Source organism: Sinohyriopsis cumingii, chromosome 9 (genome assembly GCF_028554795.1).
Source record: "Sinohyriopsis cumingii isolate HCF-2022 chromosome 9, ASM2855479v2, whole genome shotgun sequence".
Lineage (NCBI taxonomy): Eukaryota > Metazoa > Mollusca > Bivalvia > Unionida > Unionidae > Sinohyriopsis > Sinohyriopsis cumingii.
The window spans coordinates 1,751,788-1,771,508 of record NC_142969.1 but is presented as its reverse complement, the minus strand read 5'-3'; the positions used below and the strand labels follow the sequence as shown (position 1 = coordinate 1,771,508).

General features: G+C 35.4%; 1 protein-coding gene across 2 annotated transcripts; it reads left to right on the top strand.

Moving 5' to 3' along the window:
• The first annotated feature begins 6,285 nt into the window (after positions 1-6,285).
• LOC149791170 (uncharacterized) lies at positions 6,286-17,831 on the top strand. 2 transcript variants are annotated; one of them, XM_089969621.1, is made up of 3 exons: positions 6,286-6,370; positions 10,811-11,000; positions 12,735-17,831. In XM_089969621.1, exon 3 carries the CDS (start codon positions 12,761-12,763, stop codon positions 17,033-17,035), a length of 4,275 nt encoding a protein of 1,424 aa, XP_089825747.1. In that variant the 5' UTR covers positions 6,286-6,370; positions 10,811-11,000; positions 12,735-12,760; the 3' UTR covers positions 17,036-17,831. The 2 variants fall into 2 exon arrangements, with proteins under 2 accessions (XP_089825747.1, XP_089825748.1); XM_089969622.1 differs by lacking the exon at positions 10,811-11,000 and having other exon boundaries at positions 6,304-6,370.
• The last annotated feature ends 1,890 nt before the right edge of the window (positions 17,832-19,721 follow it).

The window sequence follows — 19,721 nt, the reverse complement described above, 5'->3', positions numbered from 1 at the left end:
TCAACGATACAGAAGTAATCTTAGTAATTCAAAACTTATATGCAGGTAAAAAAAATATAACTATGTCATCTAAGTAAATCACTTATTCAAAAAATCTATGCAAGTTACGGAAAGATATCTAAATAAAAAGTTAAGCTAATAACTTTCACAAACCGATCGTGTTTGCATTTTTCGTTTACAGTATCGGAAATACTTGTTGTAAATAAAAAATGGTATTCGGATTTGAAACAAAATTTTTAATAATGTAGTTTATCTGCACCTTGGCTTAATACTCCAGTAAACAACGAAATAGCAAATGAATTTGTACAGAAAAATAATCGTTTCTCGTACGAGTCACTGAACAATTGTAATGACTGCACTTAAAATTTGACCATGATGGTTCCATTAACAGGTAAAAAGCAAAGTGTGATATGAATGTTTTTGGAAATTCAGTCATATTATCTTAATGGCATGTAACGTACCAAAATGATATAGGTTTCGCATCAACCTTCAAATGTGAAAACAGTAACAAACAATAACATATATCTAAAACAGTATCATTTGAACTGATATTAATATTCCTGCTTATTGTGATTGGATATATATATATATATATATATATATATATATATATATATATATATATATATATATATATATATATATATATATATTTGTGCATGAAAAATAAATGATTGATAATGGGCCTGTATACAAATGACATTATAATTATGGCCTTGGGACAGTTGAATACTGGATGAAAATGGGTACAGAATAAATAAATACAATGATAACCGCGAATCCTAGCTCAAGTGAAGACACATAGGACTTTCTTTCTAAATGACTAACATAAAGACTGTTAGCACATTAGCATATTCGATATGTTAGCACATTAGTCTAAGGACGGATTCAGACTGTATCTATAAATTAAATCGAAGCAAATATATTTACAATTATTAATGATCTAAATATTTAATCCATAATGAAAGAGAAATATTAGCTATGCATTATGTTATTCACAAAATAAATATCACTAGTCAAGTACACTATTAACTTGATTTTGGACAAAGGTACAGACTGTACTTCATATATTATAATCATGTACAAAATTTCAAAAATTAAATATGCATAACACTCAAAATTGGTATTAAAAATCTGGAATACGCTCAACAATGTATGCTCTTTTGTCTTCGGATGTTTAACGAATACTTGTAATTTTGAATTTTGAGGAATAAGTGTGCTTTCATGTCATCTAATTTTCATTTACCTACTTCAACAGCATTCAAGTTACCTGATAATTCCTTGTTTATTAACATGGCTTTTAAAGTGTTGGTAATAAGCAATATGATATACCAATACTGTTGGTATATAAAATTGCGATCCGCCCAATGATACGTATAAATAAATATTGTTGCAACATTAGGTTATATTTGAACAATATGATATTGCTTCTATATTTTCTAAATCTATGATGACTTTCCAATGATTAATCATTAGCGTTGTAATAAAATAAAAATAAAGTATTAATAATCCTGTCTTCTAAATGAATTATACATAGTGCAGAATTTCATTGAAATCTTCCTGTTTCCCCCAACCCTTGACTCTCTCTCTCTCTCTCTCTCTCTCTCTCTCTCTCTCTCTCGATCCATCGATTGAGAATACAGAGATACGGGGACGTTAGTGGAGTGCGAGATAAAAGAAAACTAACATTGCACCAAGTAACCAACAAGAACCTAGGACTTCGTAACGGATGGATGTAAACGTTTCATGGGATATTAATGCAGTGATCACAATAATAATGATACAAAGTTGCGTTAACCAGTCAACACCGGTACGGTACATTTATTTGTAGGGAGCAATCTATATACTGTAATCTATAGCATGCTTTGTTTATGTTAAGTTTTTTTCTTCATGTTTTATAAAACCATCTAATATGGGTCTAAAAAATTGCTATTTAATAGTATAATGTCCGAAGGCCACTCTGCGCTCTCTCAACCTTCCTCTATCAATGTGTAAGTCTAACCAACCAATAAAGACACATAGGGATGAATAATAGTCTTTATGTTAAGTCGTCCAAACCCAAAACACCATCTCTCTCTCTCTCTCTGCTGGCCTTCGTAGAAAGACTCTAGCCAAAAAATGCAATAACAAAAAGACAAAAAATCCAACGAGGATCGTAGGGAGTATTTTCGCACGTGTCACGAGGCGATGTATCTGGACTCTGGACTACGAACTATGGAAAAATGTAGGCACAGGAAGCAACGGAATGGGGAAAGTTAGAAATGGAGGATATAAACAATTGTATGGTTGGTAACAATGCTAATTAAATCATAATGACTTAAATTAACTGTAAAAAATACAATAAAAAAGACCCCCCCCCAAAAAAAAAAAGAACAACAAAAAGAAAAGAAAACAAGAACAGCAGTAAAACTTATGTCTTTGAATTGCCTCTAGTTGGCTCCTCATTTCGCTGAGTTTATATCTCCAGCTCGTTTCAATAAGCTATTCTGTATGTGAAGTAGTTATGCCTGCTGTTTTTGTAGTGCTCAGATCTCTTCATTGAAGCCATCTTAAAAGGTATCTTACGTTTCTTTAACCAATATCAATGAAAAAAATTCGAAAACTAAAATAAGCAACTTATCAATTTGAAAAGGAGAATGCCATTATGCACAAAAGGTTCAGAACTATATTTTGCAGCGGACACACTGGACCAGGTTGTGAAGAGTTCATTCATTCTATCAATACACAGCTGTTTGTGGTTAGTCTTTGGTTGGAAATGCAAGCTTATGTGTTTGTATGTGATGTAAATAAAATATATTTATATTATGTACGTTGTATCTTTGATATACCACCATGTCGGCCTATTCTGCGCGTCGGGTAATTCTGCGCAACGATACGTCATTTCTGTAAACACTCTGCGTGCTTGTACCGCTTGAAATTTCCATAAACTTGGCTTCTATCGTTATTATTTATGGAATAATGGTTGATGTGGGTTTCCCACTGTTGTCGGGGCCCCGAGTGGCCGAGTGGTCTAAAGCACTGTCCGTTACAGATCACTGCCATCTCACCTCTGTCTGCGTAGGTTCGAGTCTCGGATTCGGCTAATGTGGGTATGTGAGAAAGCTTGCTAGTAGTTTCTCGTGGGTCGGTGGTTCTTTCCGGGGTTTTCCCGGGTTCGTCCTCCACCATTAATACTGGCCGCCATGTATAGCCTATCATGTGCTGAAAAATGGCGTTAAACCCTAAAAACAACAACAACAAACCACTGTTGTCCTTTTAATTTCACGAGTTTATACCTTTTTCTTTCAGTTTATTGGACTTCTAAATCTTGTTAAGTTTGTAAAAGTCATCCTGTGTGTCGTGTAATGACAGCCCTTGCTTATAAACTGCCTCCTATAAAACCCTAAACCCCAACAGTAATCCTTTCTTATAAACTGCCTCCTATAAAACCCTAAACCTTAACCCTTTCTTATAAACTGCCTCCTATAAAACCCTAATCCATAACCCTAACCCTTGCTTATAAGCTGCCTCCTATAAAACGCTAAACCCTAACCCTAACCCTTGCTTATAAACTGCCTCCTATAAAACCCTAAACCCTAACCCTTTCTTATAAACTGCCTCCTATAAAACCCTAAACCCTAACCCTAACCCTTGCTTATAAAATGCCTCCTATGTCTTCTTCTGTCAAGTGTTCCACTCTGCTAAATACCTGATCACATATTGTTATATGCCCGAATTTGAATATTTGCTAGGTGAAGGTAGGAAGATAACTCTGAAAATATTATTTTGCATTTTTATATTATGTTTATGTAATTTGTTCGCTCCAACCTGAGTCATATCTATAGATATATTAGTATATGAGTGCTAATTTATTCCAGTTAAGTTTGGTAGATGTACAAACCATTTTCTGGTTTATTTTTTATTTTTTAAATCCACATGTTGTTTTGAGTATTCTGTTAAACATTTCCAATAAATATGCCTTTTGTCTGAGTAAGTTTAAAAGTTTTCCCAGGACTAAATGTCCTTGACTTTCATGTCGTAAAAATATGTTTCCCCAATCAAAATGCATTTGTCGAGACTTTTTCTCTGAAGATGCTCGTGAAACATGCATGCATGTTATGTCCATTTTCGTTATTATTCGATCAGACCATGTATGTTTTGAAAATAAATCAAACACTGCCAAGACTTAGTTGTATTTATCGTTGTATGTTTCATACTCATGCATATCAACGAACGCTACTTGCTACTGATCCACAAGAGCGATATGGATCATAATATGGGTATTTCGTTTGCTAACTTGCCTGTGCAATATGTATGCAAATCGTTGGGCTATTCGTTTCTTCAATTCATCATATTTATTATCTGTTGTCTGGTTCAGTGTATTCCCTCAATATATCGATGTTTTGTAAGCAACATAACTTTTACGATCTGGTATTGATGGGATGCTTCTTTTCTCATACATTTAAAACAGCATAAAGATTTGTAGAGAGTATACGTGACAAATTATGTTTATGTCATGGTTTTAATCATCCTGTTATCTGGGCAGATGCTCTTGATTTCATTGCAGTTCATCTTTTTATATATAAGGTATGTCAATCAATATCGCTATTATCCTGAATATGTATCAAGCATCACAATTAACTTTAACCATACTGTAATCCCGTCGAAACTTGTAAACAACTAAGCTTGTAAACATCGAAATGTGCTTCGACCATCCTGTTCTATTGGCAGATTCTGCTGATCTCCATGTTTTGATCACCCTGTCTTTCCACCCTATTGAAGCAAACTTTATTATAAATATAATCCCAATGTGTAAACATCAATATATATTTTATTACAAATCTATCTTCTAATCTACCACTTCTCAGTCCACGGCTGTTGAACTCCTAAGTAAACTGTTACGACGTGACTTTTTGAAACTGAATTTGGCACTCTATGTTCTCCACTACGGTCCGTACTGCCAAAAAAAAAAATATAAATGTGGCGAGGGGCAACCTGTTGGTCTACGTGTATTCCGGCTCATCCAGAGTTAGACCGATAAATCAACATCACACCTGAGAGGATATTGACTGATCTTTTAAGGGCTGATATCGCCTATTTATTCAAAATTGCACAAATGTGCAGCCATACTTGTCTGCACACATCGGTGTACATTTTATACACTTGACGGTATTTATCGAGGCTGTGTAGCTACAATCGGAAACGGGTTCTTTTGGCAACATGTACATTATATTCCCGGAGCAAATTCTATGCGTGGCGAATTGTAAATCCACGTGGAATAGCATTATCCTCTGTTATGTGGCCATATTGAATTTCGTACCAGATATGGCTGTTACCAAATGCCTGTACGTGTCTAAAGTGTACACATGTGTGTTACGGAAAGATCTGCATGCAGCAAAATTGCACATGTTAATGAACAGGCGACATCACACCCACTTATCGTCCATCAGTGTCCGCACATATCGGGGGGTGGGGGTGGGGTGATTTATCGGACTAGGATATTAACACTTAAAAGACATTATATTTAGATCAATGAAGGGGGGGTATCCACTAATAAAACTACTTTACTAAAATTATACAAATTCAACGAAAACGGTAAGTGTGTTACACTGTTGTAATACTCATCAATAACTGCTTTTTTCAAGTTTGCGTTGTAAATTTGTAAATGTATTACAAGAACGCACGACTTGCATGAGAAATCAATACAAGGGTCGTGGTAAATTTATATGCCTTATTGCTTTATAGTGTTGAAAGTCGACCAAGCTGGCCGGATTTATGAAAAGTTTCAAAATGCTTTTCAGATAGATTCATTTTAAATAAGATTTTTTTTAATTTACTTTATTTTAAACGTTGAAAACTTTTTTTGGTTACAAAATCTCGCAATGCTTGTATTGCTCATATCTATTTATTCTATTTTCGGCTAGAAATTTGCTATCAACTATTTTCTGTAAATTTAAGAAGCTGAAAATCAACTTTTTAAAAACTATATTTGCGAAATCAGTAATAACTACTAAAATAAATCAGATCTGTGTGTTCCATGGCTTTTCTGAATCAACCGGTAAACTGGGTTGAATAAGTCAAGGTCCGAATCGGTACGCATTCTTCTCTATGCCTATAAAATAGGACTGAAGATCCCATAGCGTTGTGTATCCCATATTATTAATTATCATTTTTAATGTCTTTTCTTTTTGTTTAAATCTGTAGAATTATGAATTACTTTTTCCTAACATTAGCGGAAAGGCACGATTGTGTTTCGATTGAAGCGACCACCTGTCATTTATGTCCCTTATTAGATACTCTTCTAAGGCAAGATAGTTTTAGTGATGCATGGTGAATAATAACAAAAAACGCGTTAAACAGTTTCTCAACCTTGTATATGACAAAGTGTAAGGTAGGATACCAATATTCATATCTAGTTGAGATTCTAACGGAATTGTAATACGATATTTCACAGTATATTTATGTTAAACTTAGATTACGATGATAACTAGGTCAACATACTATGAATGTACTTTTTGGACTGCATTTATTTATTGCTACTGCCGTACCGGAATATGGTGCAGTACCTAAAGCAGACCGACCATGTTGAATGGGAACTTAAACACATCATGTTTTATCAATGAAGCATTATCTCCAGTTAAACATCCCATCACCGTATTAAATTTGCCGGTTAGGCTACGAGCCTGTATGTTTGAGGAAGGGAGTCAACTCATGTATTTACTGGCAAGTTACCCGAGTTACAAATTAGGGAATAAAACCCCACAAAAAAGTGAAGATGACGTTTAATATATTATTATTTTAAGGTTTACTTTCATGTAACTAAGGTAAAATCTATATACACACTGGGTCTGTCTTTTGTAAGAAATTTAAAGGGACTTTCTATTTTTAATGGTTTCGACTGATAGAATATTCTTGTTTACCACCATGTCGGGTAGGTCTGCTCGTCGGGTAATTCTGCTCGTCGGGTAATTCTGCGCAACGATAAGTCATGTCTGTAAGCATTGGATCACAAGTTATTTTGGGACACAAATCCATTTTGTATCAAGAAAGAACAATCGTACTTTAATTAAGAAAAGTGATATTCATAAAGTGTACAAAAATATCCCACATTTCGACTCAAAATGCATTTTGAAAATGTAATTTCTAAATGTCAGCATGAAGACCCACTCCATAACCTCATTTGGTCACAATTGCCATTTTCTGCAATACTCTGTCAATAGGAAATTTCCATTGTGGAGGTTTCTTTGGTCAGAATCAAGTCTGTATCTTGAACTCATATTTGCTACTAATAATGATCTGAATATTTGATCCACAATGTTAAAGAATTATTAGCTATATATTATGTTGTTTACAAGATAAATGTCAGTTATACCAATAACTTGATTTGAACAAAGGTCAGTTACAAAATAAAGATGTACATAACATATAAAGATTTTTTAAAAAAGTATAAAAAATACAGATTAAATATACATAACACCAAATTTGTTCCCCATGTATGACTTAAGTATTTTACTGAATATTTAATAACCACATTACATCAAGTTTCTCTGTTGCTTCTTATCCTTTCTATTTGCATCAAATTTGAGGGCTGCACATCTGGTGTGCTATGATGAGAAATGTGTCACATTTTATTCTGATTACTGTAGTTATTATTTGCTGAAGTCCAGAGTAAAACAGTCATCACCAATCAGAACTAAACTGGCCTAAAAGTGGCTATTAATTATTTTAATGCTGATATGTGTAATCAGTGATTGAACATGCCAATGGAATGAATAAAAATAGCACAGAATTGGCACATGGCAAGATTCCAAACTGTACAAGTTTTGCTGAGCTTGTTAATTTGTAAAAGTGGAGTGGGTGTTGTCAACAATTTCCATTTTGACTGGCAGAAATAAGTGTCAGTAGCTGTGACAAATATTTTGCATTTGCAGGACATACATTGTGAAGAATTTGCTTGTTAGTTATCTCTGCTGCCACACATGGACATGTTCTAGATAAGATTTCCTGATCTTCTGTTTTGCAAATAGCACTGTATTGAATTCCATCTTTATGTGAAGACATGAAATTATTAGTAAGATGTTTTAGAAAAATCAGTGACATCTAATGATATTCAGTTTGAAATTACTTTTTACATCCTGTCATGCATAAGAATGATGGCATATGGTTATATGATACGTTGTACTCTGCATGCTAGAAATACAAACAATATATCACACATTAAAGATGGCAACACCCCACCACTGACAGACCTTCCAAAGATTAAAAGACTATGAAATTTGATAAATGTATCAATAATGTATTGTATCATATGTTGTGTATCATGAGTTTTATTGATATGCAGCAGGGATGTATCATTTCACCTATAAACAGCAGGGATATATCATTTCACCTATAAACAGCAGGGATGTATCATTTCACCTATAAACATCAGGTATATATCATTTCACCTATAAACAGCAGGGATGTATCATTTCACCTATAAACAGCAGGTATATATCATTTCACCTATAAACAGCAGGTATGTATCATTTCACCTATAAACAGCAGGGATGTATCATTTCACCTATAAACAGCAGGGATGTATCATTTCACCTATAAACAGCAGGGATGTATCATTTCACCTATAAACAGAAGTATATGGTAGATATAGATACAAAATAGAAAACATGTAGGTACTATGATGAGCTGACAGAATATAAAACTTGCGGAATATAAATAATTACGAACTGAACATGGCTTTTGTACAGAGATATTTATATATGCTATAGACATTTTTGATCTTTTGGAAATGCATGCAGGCAATTACCTTAAAAACTTAAACTATATAAAAAAGTTTGAGGTTTTCCAGTAATGTCTAACTAGGTGAAGTTCAAAGACTTTCTGAGCTTTTATTATTAGAAGATTCAGTTGAAAACTAAGGCAATTTTAATTTCATATATATATATATATATATATATATATATATATATATATATACAGTGGAGCCTCGTTAATCCGGACACATTCGTTCCCAGCGAATATGTCCGGATTAACGATTTTTCCGGATAATTGAATCATGCTCATTTTTTATTTTACGATATCATCACACCGTATATATGTACTTGTATATGCTAGCTTTAAATGTAATGTACTATATATTCAATAATGGTTGAAATAAATTAATGAATACATCTATTAATTTGTGTTTATTTCACATTATTATAACATGTGCTTGTACGTACATATACAGTAAATAGAAGTTTAGACAATTAACACATCGAACACATCACACTATGTTCATGTACATGTATGTACTGTACATACATTTATTATGTCAATTTCCTGAAGAAATCTGTAACCTTTGTTTGCCTGGATTCTTTGAAGCCCTATACTGTCCACAGCTTAAAAATGTCAACTGTATTTGCACAGCAAACAATAAACTGTGATTGTTACACACAATTGGTAAACAACAAAGAGGCTTAATGACACTTTTAATTTATTTACCATATGTTATGTCAAAAAGCGTGGACGATTTGATCCCAGTGTGTTTATTTAATTATTAACACCCCCGTTGGCGACTAACTAAAACAGACATTGTTTATACAATCGCTGGTTACAATATGGTCACGCTACTTAGTTATTGATGGTGGCCATAGATTCTCAAGGGCTTCACTACTGTGTTTTATGTATTATTCTTCTGATTGTATTTTCACATATGATTTTTCGAATTTTCTTATTTTTGGACAGATTATTTCCGGATTATCGAGACAAGTTTTAATGTAATTTTACACTTTGGTCCCCGATTTTGATTTCCGGATCCGGAACACGGATTTCTTGATTAACGGAGCAAATTAACGTTTAGGAATTCCGTTCCCGTTGAATTATGTCCGGATAGCGAGGTTTCTGGATAAACGGAGTCCGGATTAACGAGGCTCACATCAACAAATCATGGGCAAGACATACATGCTTTTGTATTTAGCTCATTTTTTCTGAAACCATTGTTATATATAATGTCTTGAATCTTGATGGGTGTATTCATCTTGGCATATATACTTTACAATGGGCAAAACTTAGTCATAGTGATTTATTTATCATACTTTCGTGGTTATGTTTCATTTTTGCAAGTAGTTCAGTTTCTCAGACACTTGCATATTCAGTCATGAAAATTAATTGGTTATTTATCTTGGAGGCTAATTAGATGTAGATCGCTGTGACCTGTATTTCCTGCTCTTTAGATGTTATGAAACTTCTGCATTTATCTCATTTTCTCTGACACTGTTGTATGTATTGCAGGTAGTTTTTAGACACATAAATAGAAACATTTGTTCCCAAAAATACTTTTATAATTGTTCAAACTTTTTCCTTTGTAAAACAATGTAAAAATTATATATATGTTCTAAAAAAATTTTATTGCCTTTTCTAAAATGGCCATTATGGTACAGCAATCATCAGTCTGACTAAAATCAGATCTCTGCTGTCCTTCGTGAGGATCTGATGATGACCACTTAAGTGTCATGTTCTTGTGACCGTTGAATTAGCCAATCGAAATGCAGCTTCCAAAATTCTGAAAGGAAATTAAATCATTTGGTACACATTCATGCTCTTTATCCACACTGCTCCATCTCCAAATGCGAAGACATAAGACTTCATCTGATTGGTTGATAAAATTAGCAATTATGGTAATGGGCTATCAGAACGTGACCCCTAAACAATCGCTGTCAAATCTTCATGTAAAACAGTGAAGATCTGATTTCAATCAGATTGCTGGAACCATTTGTATATTTGGATGTGGATAAATATTTGGTGGACTCTGTTTTTGTTAGATTTCCATACAGAAACCTCCTTTTTTCAGGTTATGAGGCTGAAGACAGTTTTTGCTACCTGATGTCTTCAAGTGAAAACAAATCTAACTTCAATACTGACAGTGTTGTCAACAAATCTGACTTCATGATGTGGAGAATTGTCAACAAATCTGACTTCAATACCTTCAGCACTGTCAACACCTTCTTTAAAATTTGTGCAGCCAATAAGGATCAAGTTTGGTACATATGAGCTTATTGTAGTTAACATAAACTATGAAATTCATTACAACAAAGCAACTTTTTTTGTTTTCATAATCTGCAGAAAAATAAAATATTCAAGTTGATCATGAACTAACATTTTACCTGCACTGAGAAACTGGTGGTTGAGACAAATGTCTAGTTGTGAAAACACTTTAACAAATTAACTCAAGGTGTTGTCAATAGAAAGCCATAAAATGATATGGCACATTACAAAATACATGATCAAGCAATTTCCTAACCAAAGCAAGCCATGAGGTCATTAAAGGTAATAATAAAGGTGAAACAACCTTTCATTTTGAGACAGTTGAAGGAATTAATGAATGAGTCACTTCAGTAAGTATAAAATCAATATTCATCAGTGTTACATTGAGCCAACATGTGACATCAGGCTTTTCTTTTATTTAATGTTGGAGAGTATACAAAGGGAGACAAAGGAGTGATGCACATCAATTCTTATTCTCACTTGGATCAACTGTGTGATGTAAAGTGTTTATATATGCGAGCAGGTTATTTTCCTAGTTTTCACTTTTACAGTAAATAAACTGGGTTTACCTTTATTATACAGTGGTCAGTATTTTGTACAAGTAAGTTCACAAGATTTGTAGTCTCAATTTCATTTAATGGCATATTTCCCTATGACGACCTCATTTTTGGACATGGTTCAATCTTCATACCTATAATCGTATTATATATAGATATCAGTTAAATTCCTGAACCAGTCAAAATGATTTGACATAATTAGGGCAATCATTGTCATATTTAGACAAGAAGAGCTTATTGGTCCATTAGCACAAGTTTATTGTCACGACTAATAAAATAATTGGAAGATTGCCATAATACTTTATACATATGTTTATCGCAAGGTAATATGGGCTCTAAATGAAAATTGAGCAATTTGGTAATGAACTTGCACTTTATCAATCTGATCAATTCCCTGGTGGATGCAGTTTGGAGGATTTGTACTAAAGTTGCAGCCACTAAGCAGGTTGCATAATGGAGTTTTTCCATGCACACCAACCATAAATTGGTTACATGGAACAGGGCTACCACCTTTTAGTAAAATCGGCATGTATCCAACAATATTCACTGATACATTGCTGGCAACAGCGGGTTGTCTTCCCCATTAGGAGCCACAAACATATTTTGTCCTGTCATATATATTAATATTATAATGTTTGTAATTAATAGGTTCTTTTTAACATTTTGGGGGTCTTGTCTCAGTGGTTATTTGGAGCATGATGGATTAGACATATACCCAGTTGTGGTTGATGTTTTTATAACTAGGTGTATAGAAATGATAAGAAGTTTTTTTTTGGGGGGGGGGTAAATCTTTTCCAGACAGATCCGTACTTTTGGTAAATCTTCTCGCGGCAAGGGTGTCTCATGTCTCAGTGGCTAAGTTGAACATCTTGTTGCTCAAGAATATCAGATAGTTTCAATACACACAAGTGAAAAAATTAAGAAACAGTCTTATCTTGAATTCCTATCTATTCTTTTAAAGAACATTGTAGCCTCAGTTCCTTGGAGAGACTCTGTTGGTTTTATTTATAGTCTGTGACATACTTTGACATTAAATTTTAAAAATACAAACTCTGTATATGTTATTGCACGTATTTTTCTTTGTTCTTTTCTTTTCGTTTAATTCTTTCACATTATTGGCTATGTAAAAGTACAATGTTTGTTCCAATACTCATTGACTTATTCTTTTTTCAGATGGCGTTCAGAGTCAAGTGTTTTTTATGGTGCTTCAATCATTGTTTTCTTCCTTAACTGACAAAATGATGTCTGATGCAGGAACATTTGCTTTTATTGATGGAAAGCTTGTCCAGTTAAGTCCACCTGCCTTGATGGCAAAAATGGATGGGAAAACTAACGACCCTTTGTCTCAGTCTGAGGGTACACCTCTAACAATACTACATAATATAGTTCCAGATGTTCCATTGGCAGCTCCTGTTAGTACTAACCCAGCTATTGTTTCTTTTACAATGACTCCGAGCATACCGCTAGGGGCTGTTCTTTCTATTCCATGGGTGCCAGGAACACCAGCTGTTGGGGTTAATCTGCATGGTCAGCCACAAGTCCCAGGACTTATACAGTCAAATTTATCTAGTCCCATACAGTCAAATTTATCTAGTCCCATTCAGTCAAATTTGACCGGCAACATGCAGTCAAATTTGACCAGCAACATTCAGACGGCACCCGTTTTTCACCAAAATGTGGTACAGCCAGGCATACATAATGTATTGTCAGCTGTACCAATTATACAACCAAGCATGCCTAGTGTAATGCCAACTGTACCAATTATACAACCAAGTATACAGGAAGGGATTCAACAAAATGTGGCAGTGGCACCACAGGGTGTTTCAATGGTAGTTCGTAATTTCCCTCCAATCCTTACCCAGATGCCTAGCATGATAAACCAGGGGACCATTAACATTGTCAATCAAAGCCCTCTCCCAAGTAATATTACTCAAGCAGTGCCTTCAACACAGCAGCAATCAGTATCTGTGGAAACTGTTGTGTCAACACAGTCTTCTGTGAGACAAACACCCTCACCACCAGGTCCAGTTATTTCCAGTGTACAGTCCCTGTCTAAACCCCATATTTCAGGGAAACAGTTTATATACAGTCCCAACAATGACTGCATTGGTGTCATGGAAACATTTGATCAAAAAACACAACAGGGACCAGTAGGAGCAAAAAAGCTAGGTAATCGATGGAGGACCCCCACACCACCAAATATGTTAAGTAATACAAAAACCCCACCACCAGTCGTGTTAAGTAAAACAAAAAGCCCAATCTGGATTGAGCCAAAAGTCACCATTAATGATAAAAAGTCAAAGCATTTAGATGGAAAACCCTCAGATCTTGAGCTTATGTCCAGTGTATGGGATCAAAAACCCAATTCCACACCAGTGTCCAGTGTGTGGAATCAAACACCCAGTTCCACACCAGTGCCTCAAACACTATTCAAAAGAGTGATGAAAACCACCGGAGAACCTGCAGTAATATGCATTAACTTACAGGAAAAACAGATGAACTTGGTAGAACTGAGACATGTCACAGATGCAAATATGTCTGACAAACAAATTACTGATTTCAGTCAGTTTAATGTAAGAAGGTCAGCCAAAGAAACAAAAACTAGTCTGAGTCAGCAACAGTTATCTCAGCCAAAAACCAGCTTATCAAATCAGACTCTGTCACATCAACCAAAAACCAGTCAATCAAATCAGACTGTGTCACATCAACCAAAAACCAGCCTATCAAATCAGACTCTGTCACATCAACCAAAAACCAGTCAATCAAATCAGACTGTGTCACATCAACCAAAAACCAGCCTATCAAATCAGACTCTGTCACATCAACCAAAAACCAGTCAATCAAATCAGACTGTGTCACATCAACCAAAAACCAGCCTATCAAATCAGACTGTGTCACATCAACCAAAAACCAGCCTATCAAATCAGACTGTGTCACATCAACCAGTGGCAGTAGCATCATCACATATTGAATCTCATACTTGTGTTGTGGGTGCTAGAACAAATACAACCAGGCAGAGTAAGACCAAATCTACATCTTTGTCCGTTGTGTCCCATTTGGACAAATTTAAACAGACTGGTTCATCATCACAAGTTTTACAGCATGCTAGTATTCCTTTGAATGTGTTTCCAAATTTAGGAAACCAAAATAAAAATCTTTCAGTCTCATCACAAAGTACCCAGAAGTTGAATGCTATAGTAATTCAGGCAAAAGATACAGAAACAAGATTGCCCAACTACTGGGGTGGACCTAATCGAGTGATTCATGTAACATCTGCAAACACATCAACTTCTGTTCCATTTTCTACAGTGTCACAAATGGGTGTAGAGCTAATAAACCAGTATTTAATAAGTCCTTCATCAGTGGTGCCGTTATCCTCGAAAATGGGTCAAGATTATATTAATCCATCTATCCAGGGAGGTGATAAAAGCGTGTCAACTTCTTTATTATCTGAAAGTCAGTATATGTTATGCACACCATCAGGAACACAAGTCTCAACAGCATCAAAAGGTGGTCAAATTGTTGTGAACCCATCATTAACTCTTGTGAACCAGTCATCAACTCTTGTGAACCAGTCATCAACTCTTGTGAACCAGTCATCAACTCTTGTTAACCAGTCATCAACTCTTGTTAGTCAGTCATCGGATGGCCACAGATCTTTGCAGGGCACACAAGTAGGTCAGATTCTAATAAAATCAGTGTCAGCTAAACAAGATTCTACAGTATCAACTGGAGTTGCTAAAAAGGGCAATTTTAACCATTCATTGTCAACAGGAATGGTCTTTGGTGCAGATAAGATCATTTCATCGAAAGGTGTCTCATCAATTCAGTCATCAGCATTGGCATCTAATCCTAATACTTTGGGAAACATTAGTGTAAGTAGAGCAGGCCATCAAAAAGGGAGAACAGCAAGTGAGTCTCTTTTCACAAATATGTATGCTACAGTACAAATGGATGTGGAGAAGAGATGGAAAAAGGATGCAAAAACTGGGACATTGTTAAAGTGTCCTCCTGTTGAGATTGTAAACCAAAAGGTTACTACTTCCACAGCCCCTGTGGTAATTCCTTGTGCTAATTTTACTATTGAAGCCCCCTTTAAGGCTTCATCTCTGACCACTAATACAATTCCATTGACAGTCTCTTCATCTGCCCCTACAAATGATGTGATAGATCTAACTGAAGAGACATCTTCAGCCGAGTTTTTGGAGATGAGCTCAAGGGTCATTGCTACTGTTATGTCTGGAAACAAAGGATCCATTGATTATTCAGACAAGCAGAAGGCTAAGGTGTTGTCCACGTCCAGTTCTAACTGTGGCACAAAATCTGCTACAGAAATATTTGTAGATTTAACAGCCGAGGAGGAAAACTTACAAGAGATCGAAAAAGGGAACAATAAATTTACATGCAATTCTAGTCAGTTGCTAAATAAAATTGCAGAGAAAGGGGCAGTAAATATGGATAGCAGTACAAGACAATCACAGGAAAAAGGTGGCATGCCTACAAGTTATATTGAAGTGGACCTGACAGGGCCTTCATCTCCAGATCAAAGTGCAGTATGTATAGAAATTCAATCTAATAACCAGTCTAAAACAGAAACTTCAACAGATTCACAGTCTGAAGGTATCTCCAAACCAAGCTTTTTGGTTGAGCTAAATGATGGTAGTGGAATATTTGCAAAACGGGTGGAGAATCTCACAAAACCTTTAGATGAATCAGCATATAGACTGGATTCAGGAGGAGAAAATGGTTTAAAGTCAGATTTAGACCCTAGCACCTCCAACCCAGCACTAAATCTGTCTCAGTATTATCTTCCACAACCAAATGTAAAAAAAGATATGGAGGTTCAAAGCAAAGCAGAACGGTCCTTCAATGACTGCTTTTTATCATTTTGTTCACAACAAGAACCAGAGAGTTCTGATCCTGTGATTTCTGAAAATGACCTTCCAGTACAGAACCATCAAGTAAAGATGAAGGAGAAAATGACAGATTCGTCCAGTAAAGAAAAGCCCAAGAGAAGGCAACAAACAAGTGATAGAACTGCCAGAAGCAGAAAGAGACTTGGTAAACGGTCATGTGAAGAGAAAAACAGAGGACCAAGATCAAAAAGATCCAATCGTAAAAGAGCGGGACGATCCAATACATATTATAAGTATTCCTTCTGTAGTGACACCAGTGAAAGTGAGGGAAATTATTCTGAATATTCAGACAGTGACTGCATGACAGAGATTTACATTGATGTCGATACACACAATGACAAGGATGACATTAACAGCAAAGATGTGTTGGATTCTGTCAAGATATTGGAGTCAAGTCAAGGAATAGAAGCAGGAAACAATTTGTGCTCTTTCCCTGTTCAGTTCTGTCGTGTTGTTTTGACAAGAATTAATGACCTGGAAACCCATAATGGTCTGTTAGATCCTGATAAATTATGTAGCAAGAAGTGCAGAGAAGCTCACATAAAAACATTGTATTGATGTTCCTTGATGCTATTTTTGTTGTGCCCCCATTATTGGGAAATCTAGACATGGTATTCACTTTTCTGCGTATGTAAACAAGATTGTGTTAAGGTTTTGTGTAAACTTTTTTCTTTGCTTATATTTCCTTGAGGGATTTTCTTTGTAATTTGGCTGAATCATTAGTTAAAACAATTCATTGTTTGAAATGCAAACTCACCCCTTTCAACCTTTATGTAATGTCGTGGTCATAGTAGATTTTCCCTAAGGGTTATTTTTTATTTTTGCTTATCTTTCATAATGCCTTCATGGATTTTCTTCCTATTCTGGATGAATCATATAGAAGATAAGATGATTTGTTTGCATAACCTTCTGACATTGAGGTCAACATATTTTAGCTATGCTTTTTTTGTGTGTTCTACATGGAATCACTGGCCTTCTTGCTATTATTGTATTTCGATATTTTTTTGCAACATTACAGCCATCGACGGTATAAATGGACAGAGCAGATAGTGTTGCCCGTATCCCGCCAGATGTAATTGTTTCCATGCAGCAATTTTTGAAGGACATAATGATTCAAATAAAATATGGTTTTGATGTAATTTTTAAAGGACATAATGATTCAAATAAAATTTGTTATTATATTTAATATTAGAATATGTATGTCTGTTCAGTTTTATACAACTAATACCCTTGTTTGATTTTATGGAGTAGTGTTCCTGGTTTAAGAATTTTCCCCCTTAATTATCATTTTTTGCTCAATGATGTTTGAAGAATTTCAAGGATTGAAATAAAATTTAATGCATGACAATACTGACCTAGGTCAGCTTCGATTTTCATGTTTTTCTGGAAAACTTGTATGCATTTATAGTTTTGTTTTCATGTAGAATTTTGCCGATCAGTTTTATTTCTGCTCAGTAACCTTTGAAGTAACTTTTTTAAAGACTTCGTGGATTGAAATTAAATTGTTTCTGCTCAGTAACTTTTTAAAGACTTCATGGATTGAAATTAAATTGTTTCTACTGAGTAACATTTTAAGGACTTGAATGGACTGAAATTAAATTGTTTCTACTCAATAACTTTTTAAGGACTTGAATGGACTGAAATTAAATTGTTTCTACTCAATAATTTTTTAAGGACTTGAATGGACTGAAATTAAATTGTTTCTACACAATAACTTTTTAAGGACTTGAATGGACCGAAATTAAATTCATAATAAATAAACTTATTTTTGAAGCTTCCATTCTTGAAACCTAAATGACTAGTGCTACATCTATGGGCACCGGGGGCATGAATTGAAATGACTTGTGCTGCGTCTTTGGGCAGTGTGGTAGTGTTACATCTATGGGCAGTGTGGTAGTGCTACATGTATGGGCTTGTAGTAATGAATTGAAATGACTAGTGCTACATCTATGGGCAGTGCGGTAGTGTTACATGTATGGTCTTGTGGTAATGAATTGAAATGACTAGTGCTACATCTATGGACACCGGGGGCATGAATTGAAATGACTAGTGCTACATCTATGGGCAGTGTGGTAGTGCTACATGTATGGGCTTGTGGTAATGAATTGAAATGACTAGTGCTACATCTATGGGCAGTGTGGTAGTGCTACATGTATGGGCTTGTAGTAATGAATTGAAATGACTAGTGCTACATCTATGGGCAGTGCGGTAGTGTTACATGTATGGGCTTGTGGTAATGAATTGAAATGACTAGTGCTACATCTATGGGCACCGGGGGCATGAATTGAAATGACTAGTGCGACATCTTTGGGCAGTGTGGTAGTGCTACATGTATGGGCTTGTGGTAATGAATTGAAATGACTAGTGCTACATCTATGGGCATGTAGTAATGAATTGAAATGACTAGTGCTACATCTGTGGGCAGTGTGGTAGTGCTACATGTATGGGCTTGTGGTAATGAATTGAAATGACTAGTGCTACATCTATGGACAGTGTGGTAGTGCTACATGTATGGGCTTGTGGTAATGAATTGAAATGACTAGTGCTACATCTATGGGCCGTGTGGTAGTGTTACATCTATGGGCAGTGTGGTAGTGCTACATGTATGGGCTTGTAGTAATGAATTGAAATGACTAGTGCTACATCTATGGGCAGTGTGGTAGTGCTACATGTATGGGCTTGTGGTAATGAATTGAAATGACTAGTGCTACATCTATGGGCATGTAGTAATGAATTGAAATGACTAGTGCTACATCTATGGGCAGTGCGGTAGTGTTACATCTATGGGCAGTGTGGTAGTGCTACATGTATGGGCATGTAGTAATGAATTGAAATGACTAGTGCTACATATATGGGCAGTGCGGTAGTGTTACATCTATGGGCAGTGTGGTAGTGCTACATGTATGGGCTTGTAGTAATGAATTGAAATGACTAGTGCTACATATATGGGCAGTGCGGTAGTGTTACATGTATGGGCTTGTGGTAATGAATTGAAATGACTAGTGCTACATCTATGGGCGGTGTGGTAGTGCTACATGTATGGGCTTGTGGTAATGAAATGACTAGTGCTACATCTATGGGCAGTGTGGTAGTGCTACATCTGTGGGCATGTAGTAATGAATTGAAATGACTAGTACGACATCTGTGGGCAGTGTGGTAGTGCTACATGTATGGGCATGTAGTAATGAATTCAAATGACTAGTACTACATCTGTGGGCAGTGTGGTAGTGCTACATGTATGGGC